The 12,198-nt window shown below is 39.4% G+C and overlaps 1 protein-coding gene across 2 annotated transcripts; it reads right to left on the reverse strand.

Annotated features, from left to right (window-relative positions):
- Positions 1–1,086: 1,086 nt before the first annotated feature.
- LOC133909293 (kinesin-like protein KIN-14B) lies at positions 1,087–6,961 on the reverse strand. Of its 2 annotated transcripts, none has more exons than XM_062351661.1 (12): positions 6,842–6,961; positions 6,258–6,573; positions 6,094–6,177; positions 5,809–5,973; positions 5,634–5,740; positions 5,360–5,538; positions 4,721–4,882; positions 4,134–4,349; positions 3,987–4,024; positions 3,752–3,879; positions 2,340–3,438; positions 1,087–1,369 (listed from the first exon to the last, which is right to left on the reverse strand). In XM_062351661.1, the coding sequence occupies exons 2-12, from the start codon at positions 6,502–6,504 to the stop codon at positions 1,254–1,256; spliced, it is 2,541 nt and encodes an 846-aa protein (XP_062207645.1). In that variant the 5' UTR covers positions 6,505–6,573; positions 6,842–6,961; the 3' UTR covers positions 1,087–1,253. The 2 variants fall into 2 exon arrangements, with proteins under 2 accessions (XP_062207645.1, XP_062207652.1); XM_062351668.1 differs by lacking the exon at positions 6,842–6,961 and adding an exon at positions 6,683–6,788.
- Positions 6,962–12,198: the final 5,237 nt, after the last annotated feature.

Genomic DNA, 12,198 nt, shown 5'->3' on the forward strand with positions numbered 1-12,198 from the left:
CGGACTACTCCGCCAGACGTGCACAATTTCCAAACGTCATCATGGTCCTTTGCCAGGGAAATATTCTTTTCACCACTATGCAAAATCTCCACTGTGACAGTTCAAATTTCAAATCCGATCAGGGAATAGTCTTTTCTCCCCGTCCTTTCAAAATGTTTGGAATGATATTTTGTGTACTACTTGGAATTCCTACTCGGATGGAATACTTACTCGGAGGCTTGCTTGAGTGCTCGAAGGTATTCGAAATCACGACTAGATGACTCAAGGAGTCCTAGATCTCGGTTAGATGTACCATCCTATCTGGGGACCTGAGTTACTACTCGAAGATGTAGTCCATCAAAATGTCTTTCTCTACTGGGCTAAGTTTTTGATCCGCCAAAGCCTCGTTTCACGTGCGGATGGGGGCGGACGATGGGTAGTATAAAACTACAGTATATTACTATCTTATACGTATCCAGATCTGTTAGGGTTTCTTGTATTATCAGGGTATACGTTCGTGCCTAAGAAAGGAATCCCTAGACGTATGAAAATTGTCCCCAGGTATCAAGGTATCTCATAAACATAAAAGTTTATCTCTAAGGATGACAGAAAAAGAGTCTTAAGATCACACACGACCCTCGTATATATACGAAGCCAAGGGACCTTACGGAGGACACATCGATTCAAGTCATTCAAGTCCATTAGGAGAGACACAAGCCATTCAGGCCTATAGAAGCTTTAAGCTCTCGAGCCTTCTGTACGCCCAATCTACATCAACAACTCATCAAGACTACACGCAAAGAGCTCTCGATTAAATTTAGATCTATCTAGGCGAGCCAAGACTCTCTCCCCACCCCCTAAATCTCTATATGTGACGTGTGATTCTGCTAAAGGAAGTATCCCCTACATACTTCACGTATTCGTAAGATCGGCAGTTTACAAATCGTCGACAATATCCATCTGTAATCAAAGCAACTATTTCAGGATCAGATCAACAATTCACCTGCTATTATGGTAAACAACAACAACAACAACAACAACAAAACCTTTGTTCCAAGAAAGTAAGGGTAGGCTAGAGATGAAACCCATAAGATCCAACTAAAAAGATGATGAGAAAACAATAATGATAATAAAAGTTTTATACTACCATTGTGGCAAATTGGCATTGTAAATTTTATTGTAGCATATACACCAAGCACATTGCTTTCCTGAAGTAGTTACTCTTAAAATTGTGTACTACCTCAAGAATCCTCTTAAAATTATGAGATTCTGAGTTAGAGCATCAAGCTTTGGAAGAAGTCTTGCTCTAATCCAAGGCTCATAGTGCCCAATCCAAGAAGAGCACCGACCCATGCTGTTCGAAGAGCTCGAAAGAACTTTGTCAACTTACCTGTAGAGAAGAATAAAATCTGTAAATATAAAGCTTATTGAATAGGCACAATATGCCCATTGGTAGAAGTGTGGAAGTGGAAGCAAAGACATAAACTGAGCAGATTGTAGTATTTTATTATAGTTGTGGACTTTATATAGTTAGTTATATGAAAATACCATAACAGAGCAAAGATTTACATATATGATTTTAGTGTAATGCCATGTATATTCCATCTTTTTTCTCATTAATTACCACATGGACTATAATCCTGTTAAGACATGATTTCGCTGAATTTCAATATTTTTGCATAACGGAAACTACTTTTTTACAGGGAGAAAAAACAATTTTAAACAATATTCTTAGCTAACAATCAGACAGATTCATGTTATTGTGAAAGTCTCACGATTATCAACCATAGCTTAGATGCTTCAGTTAGGGTATCATGAAGTTTTGCATTCAGTGCTTATTCCATTTTCACCCTAGGAAGTAATCCTATAACTCAGTGTCTCTTCAATTGTTTGTTAGAACTAAGAATGAAGTCTAATGCTTTCTCAGATATAACTAACTGCACTTTTTCAGGACAATGATAAAATATGACACCAATATACTATAGTATTTTCTCTGTGTTGGTCTGCCTTCCGATAGTAAAAGAATGAGGTCGGGTTACATTGAGACAGCAGCTCTATATCACATACATTATTTGGTTCTTTGAGATACTAGTGCATATGAAATGAAGCATAGCTTGGTTGGTATGTTGAGCATTTTCACCTTTTCTGTAAATTTAATTTACTTCAGTATTTGTGTATTCTAAAATGTTTCCCTTAGGTCCGGGACAGGCATCCCTGACCATAATCCTTTTCCCTACATTGATTTCGATTTATCAGGAATAACTTCAATGAAATCCAGATGACACTAGGTATATAATGCCCTTTTATTTGAAAATATATTTTCCTGGAAGTGCATTCCCTAATGTTTGACAGAACTTTACCTATACAGTATTCTTCATCCTGGAACCTGATTTCAGGTTGTATGCTTGGATCAGCTTTTGATTCCTTGTCTGGCTGCTCTGGTATGCAATCGTCCAGCTTTTCCCGTAGCGATCTTCTGGAATTTCCATGATATGCAAGCCTTTCATTTTTATGTTCCTTCGTTTCGTTGTAGCTGCAAAGCTCTTTTGACGGAGGAGTGCATAATTCTGTTGTTGTGAATTGATTAACATCCTTGGCTTGTTTGGTATCTTCTACATTTTGTGTGGGCGGACGAAGGTTCAAGTCGCTGCCTTTATCCTGTGCCTGTTTAGAACCTTTAGTCCATTCCATCTGAACCGGTGAAGCAGTACTAGAATTGTAAGTTTCATATTCAGTTGCTTCAGGAATATCTAGCACCCTTTTACTTTGACATATGCCGGTGTTCTCAATGATTTGTTGATGGATCCAATTGTCAATGTCTATAATGCCCATTTCCTCAGTTTTATTCTGTATCTTCCCTGATTCTGCCAGTTGACATTCTGTGAACGAAATCACTTGACCCTGCGACGGTTTCTCATGTTCTGAGAAAATCACCTGTTTGCTCTCGTTCTCTGATGTATCCTGGCTGCATTCTGTTCCATCTTGTGTGCTTGGTATCCAATTCATGTCACTTGTCATGGAGATACTGCATTCAGAGCTGCATTCTGACTGCCAAGTGGTAGCATTTACTGGCAGCCTTACAGACTCAGCGTAAACTGAGGAAGGCCTTCTCTTTGGTGGCACTGGTGGTTTTGTCCTGTTACTAAAAGGAATGTGTTTATTTAAGCCTATCCTGTGCTGGCTAGAAGCTGTTGGCTTCATAAACCTAGGTAACCTAGAAGAAACATCTCTGTTATTCTTCGAATTCCTTGTATTCTTTGACACGTCAGCTTTCAGTTCTTCACTGGGTGGGTGTGAAATGGCAAAATTTGTGCTAACAGATGGCTGAGGTCCTTTCAAATGCTCCATTGTCTCCTCGAGCCTCTTAATCTTTCTAGTAATATCTTCACATTCTTGTTCTAAATCACTGATCTCCCATTCTAACTCCATCAGTAAATGTTCCTTTCTTGTTTTTTCTTCCTGTTCAAGATCAAGACATTAGTTTTTGTACCAAAGATTGTGTTCACATCCAAAAAATTGGATTACTTATCTGCATGCATGGATGCAGACTATTATGATAATTTCTGGGACATTGCAATTTTTTGGCAAATCAAACAAACTCTCATCTTGTTATTCCAACTTGTTCTTTGGAAATCAAAGCATGTGGCCATTGGCTTTGCCTTAACTAAACTACTTTAATGCTTAGTTCGTAGCAATGGACAAAATTAGTCTAATTATTTTTTTTTGGTTTCATGTGTATATATTCATGCTGTTGGTAATTGCAAAAGCTTACAGATGGTTCTTCACTTTCCAAGCGAATACTTCTAACTCTTGTTGCAAAACCCAAGGTACAAATTGTCTCACATAAATCATCCTCATTTGGTCTGATATGGACAAGCATCAATGTTTTGGACTCACATCCTGTCAATATGAATAGACCAAGGTGAGCTACAAGAAACCTGAGTTTGTAAAACAAGAAAGCAACAATTGTTCTGCATATTTGGAATGGTTAATGTGATGCTATTTACCTAGAGAATCTCTAAGAACTTGTGTAAGCTTGCTATTCCTGAGAAATGGAGAAGGCGAATGGTTATCATGTTCTCAACAAAAAAAGGACGAAAATGGTAATCTATTTTGCCATCTGCCAAACACTAGTTCATCATGGATTTTTTTACCTGTAAGGGACGTGGGCTTTTTTGGTTTGTAGTGCATCAATCACATCCCCTAGGGCTGACAGTGACAAATTTATGGCTTTGCCTTCCTTGAGCCTTTTCCCAGTTGCTTTTGTCTTTACAAGTCTTTCACTTCCACCTAGATCAATCATCCATAATTTGTTTCTTGCTTTTTTTCTCTCAGGTGCGTTGAAGGAGGTCAATGAAATACGAATCAAACTGTTGCATAATAAGGACGAGTCTAAGGTACAATATAGCAATGCGTCCATGGTACTTTCTTTTATAAAAGCAGCCAACTTCTTATCCAAGCATAATAGGTTTTAGTAAGCATTTATCATGCACTTTTGGTTCATTCAAGGCCTCTTGAAGTCAGGTCCATGATTGATGTCTTTTCAATTATTATAAAATAGGGTGTGGATATATGTTTAGACCACTCAAGTTCGACTCCTCTTGGACGCGAATTTGAGTATCTATTTTTTTTAAAATGGTTGTGTGCATCCTTTGTTGGTGCAAAGGCCAGAAGTTGTACTTTCATTATCTAAAAATATAATTAGTGTATTTTTTTCTGCAGCAAAATTAAAAAAGGTTACCAGTGAGATCTGCTTGACGTAGAATTAGCCATAGTGGAAGCTGTTGATCTAAGGCGGGTCCCCACTTCATATAGTCTTTTCACTTCTTGAAAACTATTGACAGTAACTGCCACTAGGTTTTCAATCTCGATGCCACCATCAGGATCCGTTTTGATGGAAAGGCTGTATGCAGATATGCAGTAAAGAATCACTTACTTCCAAAAAAAGATGAAGAGGTGATAAGTGTGCACAGACGTAAGTCATTTAACAAGCACTAACAAAATTGTACAAGAACCACCTAGAGCAATTCATATCTTGAGTAGATGATTGTAGGATTCTCTTCCCCTTCCTTTCAGAAGAAAGGATTCTCTTCTGATTTAGATCCTTTTATGGTGTCAATATTCAAACTTTGGTTCTCTATACACTGATTGGTTGCATATGCACTAATGCCATTTTTTGTGACCATGTTCATTTGTTGGCTGTGCTGCACCGCTATGCAGCCTAGAGACACAAGTGCACTACAGTAGTATTGTGACATTTTGCAGGACTTTCAACATGGACCTACTGATATTTACATAGAGTCCCTGTCCATAGACTGTAAAAGAGATCTGATTACTTGTCTTGCAACCTGGTATTCATTCCAACATATTTAAAATTTACCTTGGCACTTTCTTAAAACCATGTGTCTTGCTTCCTGGAACTAGCAGGTCTTGCAGGTTTCCCATATATATCTCAAGCATACTGAAAGTGAACAGAAACCTACTGTTGCTCTCTGAAGCTCGATCGAACAGTGCTTGAATCCCACGTGGTATGACACCTAGATCTGTAGGCTTTCCTTCCTAATTCATGCAGTAATGGATTTGTAAGCAAAAAAATTGAGTTTGGAATTTGGATGTGAGGGAGGTAAGCTAGTGTTCGATGAAGTAAATCTTACCATGGTATAAGTTTTTCCACTACCTGTCTGACCATAGGCGAATATGCAAACGTTATATCCATCTAAAGCAGATTTTATCACTGGTTCGACTTCAGAAAATACATCACCTGGAAAGCATACTATTGTAACTTGATCCGTTAAAAAGGTACAACTCCAATAAATCTGATCCAATTACCTTGTGTTGAGCATTGGTTAAAAACCTTATCAAACTTATATTGCTTTATCTTGGTTTCAGCAACTTTTAGGAAAACATTACTCTCATCCAGGGTCAACAAAGTTTTGGATCGGTCACTCTCTTCATGGTGAAAAGGTCTTACACGACAGAACACCCTAATACTTCCTGGGGAATAAAGGCATGAAAATTAACAGTTAAGTCTACAGCTGCCATTGTTTTTCTTGAAGTTTATCAAGCCAAACACGGACTTGTTCATGCGAGTAGTAAGTCAGAACAAAGTTCTACCTTTCAAATCCAAATAATTATTTAATGACTGTCTCCTCTGCAATGTTATCTGCTTTAGTTGAGCATTCAGCGAAACCAGTTCATCTGTTATATGTCAAAAAAAGAGAGAGAAAATTCTTCAGAAATGTTTAGAGCTTTTGACGGAAAGAATCAGAACTGCATACCTTGAATCTTTGCAACTTTAGCGTCTGATCCTGTATCATCAGTGTCAATATTTTGGGCCTTCTGGACCATTACTTTCATCTTTGGTTTGGTTGGTGACAGCTCCTTGATTATATGCGACATTGATTCAATCCAACTGGGTGTGAGGTACTTGTTGAACCCCATGAGGGATGACAGTGTATCAGGCAGGCTCTGCATCGTTTTCCCTGATTGCCCATCCATGTTTGGTATTATGCAAGCTGCCACCATGAATCAATGTTGCTAATCTAGTAATCTCTATCCTTCTGGTCCTATTTCCTTATTTGCTGGTGATTCCGCCTATCATTTTGGAATGAGGTTATAATATTAGGGAGAAAAGAAATAGTGAAATGTTGTGTTGAAGTCAGACATAAATCAAACTGGACTGTTTCAGCTGGTCTAAGCTTACTACGTCTAGCTGACATCCAAGACTTCTGCTATGATTTTCTAATCAATTTTCTGACCACGTGGTTTGTTGCAGCTAGACTTGAAGACTGTAGAAAGAGCGATTCAAAGGAAATTAAAAGAACATATGTATAGAAGACAAGGAGATATTTTTACTTCTTACCTGCACTTCCATGCTCGGTCAAATGTCTGAAGAGCACAAGATGAATTAAAATGTTGGGTGTGGGAGATGCCTCTGGAGAGCCCATACATTGCTTAAGTCCATCTTGGAGTTCCCAGGTCCCTATCACCTATCAAGAAAAGGTAAGTTCCACTCCAAGGCCTTCAACTACCTGCATTTCCAAGGTTAGATAAAATGGAAACGATCATGAAGCAAGGTAAAGGAAGAACGCCTCGCTTCTCCTTGCAAAGCAATTCTAGTGTCAAATAAGGCTTTGAAGCATTGGAAAAGAAGGAAGCTTGCAATACCTCAACTAGCTCTTTTCACCTTCAAGACAGTATTCTGTGCCTCATATCCATCACCATGCCCCCATCAAAGAAGACAGTGCCCAACCGACACAACCAGTGAGAGGCTGAGAGCAAATCGACATCAGAATATGTAAGTACTTGCGTACCTCCTGTTGGTTTCAGCACTTGGAGCCTTGACAGTAGAATCCACCATGACTGCTACCTCCATGACTGTTCGTGCAACTGCAGGTCAATTAGAGGAACTGGAGGAACTAGCCATGGAGCTAGCTGTTTCAGTTATGATATGGATACATTATGAAGGGAGATGACAACAGAAAGCACATGCACCGCACTTGGGATTTTTTGGTCAAGGGGGCCCAAATTCAGTCAGGCTCACGATAGGTAAGTAGTCCCTTCTCTCTGTGTCTTTGTGTATCAGAGAGAGAGAGAGGATGGTGATGGTTATTATTAAGTATAACTGAGCCCATGATAGATTGTATTATGTGGCATATGGCGACAATATTCAATGGGTGGATGTATGTTTCGCAAATGAATTCATACCCGTTCTGCTGTCATCGAAAAGCTCACCAACCATGTGCCATGCTGAACTTTTCAGAGAAGCAACAGGTGGGGCTGTGCCTGTGCGTGAAAATGTTGGATTCTGATTCAGCTTGCGATCATCGCTCAGAACAAAAGGCCATGCTATTTATCAATGGTGTCGTACTAGTAGCAGCACCGTACCCGTCATTTTTTGAGTTTGTACTGACCAGCAGACGAAGTCAGCAGGAACCACAACCGTAATGCATTCAAAAGATGCCCCTGGCTATTGCAGGTGACCAGGTACGCCCATGATACATGCATGTAAAAATTCTATGTATTTTGCTTATTCTTTTCCAAATGTCATAGTTCGACTGCATATTTGGAGTTGGAGATTCCCTAGTAATACTAATTACACTGCAGCTTTTACAATACTTGTACATTGAGGGTGCCTTTCATGGATTGTAACTTCTAGGGTAGAATTGAACTCTAAGGTTGTCTTGCAAGAACTTTTGTGCACAAGTAGGTGGTGTACAGTATAGTCCAATAATATAATTTCTTCCAGTGAGGCAATTAAGCAAGGACACAAATGATTGTCTTGATTGTGGATCTCAACAGTGAAGTTTCACCGGTGAGGCAGTGACCGACTATGGGACTAATAAATCGAGGGCCCATTGGTCCTTTGGAGTGATTTGGCTTGTCTCTATCCTTATGCTTCACCAAGGAAAGGCATCTTCATGTGTACTTTGCTGCCCAACAGAACAGAGAAATGAATGTTCAGAATCACCTATGGTTTTTGGGTTCACCTCCACTCTTTGAAAATTTCACTTAATCATGGAAGAGATTGTATTTTCCATTTACTCTATTTTCCCTAGGCACAGAAAGATGATAGCGATCCCTTTATAGATCTTGGGAGATAAGATGCAAGCTATGTATGGGCCACAGGAATCGTACGATCATGAGCACACTACTTCCCCTATTTATGCGTGGCTTCGAATCTTGCTGCTTTCCCTGTCTCGCTGGTAAGCACGTTTGAGCCCTCAGGTGAGTATAAACACAATTACCATGTATTGTAGATGCCATCCGATGCATCGAAGCTTAGCTTGTATGTAGGAGGAGAAAGAATGCTCTATTTAGGGCATGATTGTTTCAGCCTGTTTTTGGCTTTTGCTTCTATCAGAAATCTAAACAAACAGGTTTACTGAAAAGTGATTTATGAGGAAACGAATTAGAAGTCAAGAAGCTAGCTGAGAGTTTAAAGTAGTGTGCTGATAAGCTAAAAAATTATTGTAAAATCTAACAGCTAAAATCTAAAAATAGATTTTCAAAAAAACCAAAAGCACCGCTTTTCAAAGAAGACAGAAACAGAAACTCAAACAAACAGGCCTTTACTCTCCAATAAATGCATCAAAACAATTATTCCAATGCATTGTATTTTAGATTGCACCGAAAGGTTTGACATGCCTGGATAAAATAAATACGGAGAGATGAACTCTATTTAGCTATATGAAATGAATATCATTGGATCAAAGCATTTGCTTCGACACAAAAATGCCAACAACACACTGATTGGCCTTGAATGAATACAAGCCAGCGACCGAGCTCCGGGCATCTTGAAGATCAGCCAACAAGATGAAAGCAACCATGCTCAAACAACAGCGGTGACATTCGCTTGATCTTGTACAAGCCTTGCCGTCTTTGTCCATCTTATTACTATATATCTTGGTTATCCCATATAGTGTTATCCCTTTATAAGTTTATATCAGGGTACTTTTGAATATTTGTTTGATGATGTCCTTTTTCACATATATCCAGCCGTAAAAAACAGGTGAGGTAGCCTGAAAACGCTTTCTCACCGACAAGCTGATCATAGAAAGCTCATCTCCACTGACTAGTATATTTTTTTCTGACAACCACCTCAAATATATGCTGTTGATCATTGATTAATAAAGTTTATGTCATGCTATTGAGGTTTCTTGTGTGTGTACCAGCAGTATCTATTTGGATACTTTAGTGACACTTTGGGTAGAAGTAAAGAAGATTGGAACGCCATGATGAGCTACTTTTTTTGAGAACGGACATGATTGGCTTTGTAATGGTTTATAGCCCTTTGTGGTTTTCATGTATAACACTATAAGGGTGTCTCTAACAATTCACAGCTACCTATAACAGAGTCCAAATCATATTTTTTGTACGTGGAGGAGAGAACGAATGAATACTAATTATAATTAGTTTATAGACGTATGCAAACTTATTATCCTTTTACATACAGACTTGAATTATATATGAACCCACATTAAATTAGGGAAATATGCTATAGCCAATCTATTAATGTCACGCTTGTTTTCTCCCTTCCCTCTGATCTCTCTCTCCTTCCCTCTCCTCCTGAATCCTCTCTCTTCATCTTCATAGCCCTGCCTATTTGAAATTGGTTGATTTTGCACTCGAGTAAAGGAAGGAGGCCACGTTTGTTTGGTAATTGAAGCCTGCGTTGAAGACCGCCATCAAGACGAGATCAATCTCAAAGGAAAGTGGACGAGGAGTATGGAAACCAAACCCAAATTTCCGCCGCTGCCATCAATCCTCGTTGTCCAGCCCGATTCACCCTCCTCCCTCTTTAAAACCTCAATTCACCCCTTAGTCGAGCTTCTTTGCACTCCACCGCACCCAATCCCTCAAACCTCATCAAGTTTTCTCCACCCATGAGCTCCTACGCCGTCACCGAAGCTTCATCGCATCCCGCCGTCGTCGTCGGGCCTCTCCAAGACTCCCCGATGCTATCCGAGTGCACGCTGGTATTCTCCATCCGCATCTCGTCCTCCACAACCATTCGTCGTCGAGTTCCAGCCACCACACCGAGCTTCCATCGTCGTCGAACGTCCGCCGTTGAAGCCCGCCGTTGCTGAGCCTCTCCGGTCTTCCCCGACGTGCCGCGACCCGTAAAACGAGTTCGTCGTCGCCTTCCAGTCGTGCTCCGCCATTCTCCATCGACTCTCGAGCACTGCAGCGCCGTCGCGGCCCTTCTTCGACCATTCTCCGCCGTCCCGAGCCGCCACCGACGCCATCCTGAGCCGGAGCCAAGGTAGCCCCACCCTCCAACCGTTCAATATTAGATTTGCGGCATAGATTAGATGGTGGTTACCCCTTCGCGGTAGTTGGATCTCAGCCGTTTGTTCTCATATCGACGCGCGTGGTTTAATTAGCCTTCGGCCTAGTCAGTGTGCCACGTGGGCGGCCACGTAGGTGTCTTTGTCCTACATGTCGAATCCAGTCAGCACTTCCGAGCCAAGTTAGCAACTCGCTCAGCGATGACGTCAACAATTGCGCAGTAAACTCAATTTTCCTTTAGAAAATAATTCATGATAATTCAAATATTCCGAAATTAGGTATTTATTTATAAGAAAAATTCCAAAAAATAGAAAATGGTTTATATAAATGTTTTAATATGTTTTTAATAGGTTCTTAATTCCATTTTATTTCTAAAAAATAGTTTTAACGTTAGAATAAAAGTATTTGTTTTGGAAAATAGTTTAGAAAATATATATTAATTATGATAATGTTTAAAAATGTATTCTTTGATAAAATAAATACTTTTAATTTGTTTTGATGCATATAAAAATTAGTTTTATTTCCAAAAATGCAAATAAATTTCATAAAAAATTTTAATCAGTTTATGCTATAAAATAATTCTACAAAAATTTAAATAAATGTTTTAGGCCTTTTAAAAATTAGGTTTAATTCTAGAAAAATAGTTTTTAGTCGCTTAGAAATTTGTTTAGCCGTAGTTTTAGTTTTCGCATCGTTGCTCCGATTTGGGTGGTTTTTGCGTCCAAATCTTTCCAAAATTGTGCTCTAGCTTGTTCTAGTGTTTGTTTTATGTGTTTGCTTTGTTTAGTGTTTGTTCTTAGTGGTGCTTGTTTGCTTGCTTGTAAAGGAGTTTGTCCCAGAGACGTTCGAGAACATCTAGGATCAAGACTTCGGGGATTTCGAGCAACTCAACGGAGAAGGCAAGTATCCTTGAATATTTTGCACCTATTTTTATAAAGTCGTGTTTTACAAATTGCGTGCTCGTCAAACATGATATCCTATTGTTAGGGTTTACTAGTTTTCCATAACCTTCCTTGTAGTCATAGTCTGGTTGTCATGTTCTGGGTAGAAAATGCTTAGTTGTGCTTACTCATGGGTAGTATAGGAAAAATATGTTTTGGTTAATAATGATGAACTTTGATAAAAGTGTTTTAACTTGGAAAGTAGGGTCTGGGCAAGTTGGCATGTTGGTTGACCTGTGGATGTGTTCCAGGCAGAATTGTTGGTTTTCGGATAATTCGTTATTACCCAATTGTTGGATTGATGGCAGTCTTGCCCAGACCATATTAAGGACTGGTTCATGGAGCGACCACTCATGAAAATAGTACAATCACAAGCTTGGTATGGGACGGGTCTACCCGAGTAATTCGCTATCCTCTCAGCATTGTGAAGGTTATTTGATGGTATAGGAATGAAAGGGTGTACTTCCTAGAATCGTAAGGCGCAAGA

Source organism: Phragmites australis, chromosome 1 (genome assembly GCF_958298935.1).
Source record: "Phragmites australis chromosome 1, lpPhrAust1.1, whole genome shotgun sequence".
In the NCBI taxonomy this organism is placed as follows: domain Eukaryota; kingdom Viridiplantae; phylum Streptophyta; class Magnoliopsida; order Poales; family Poaceae; genus Phragmites; species Phragmites australis.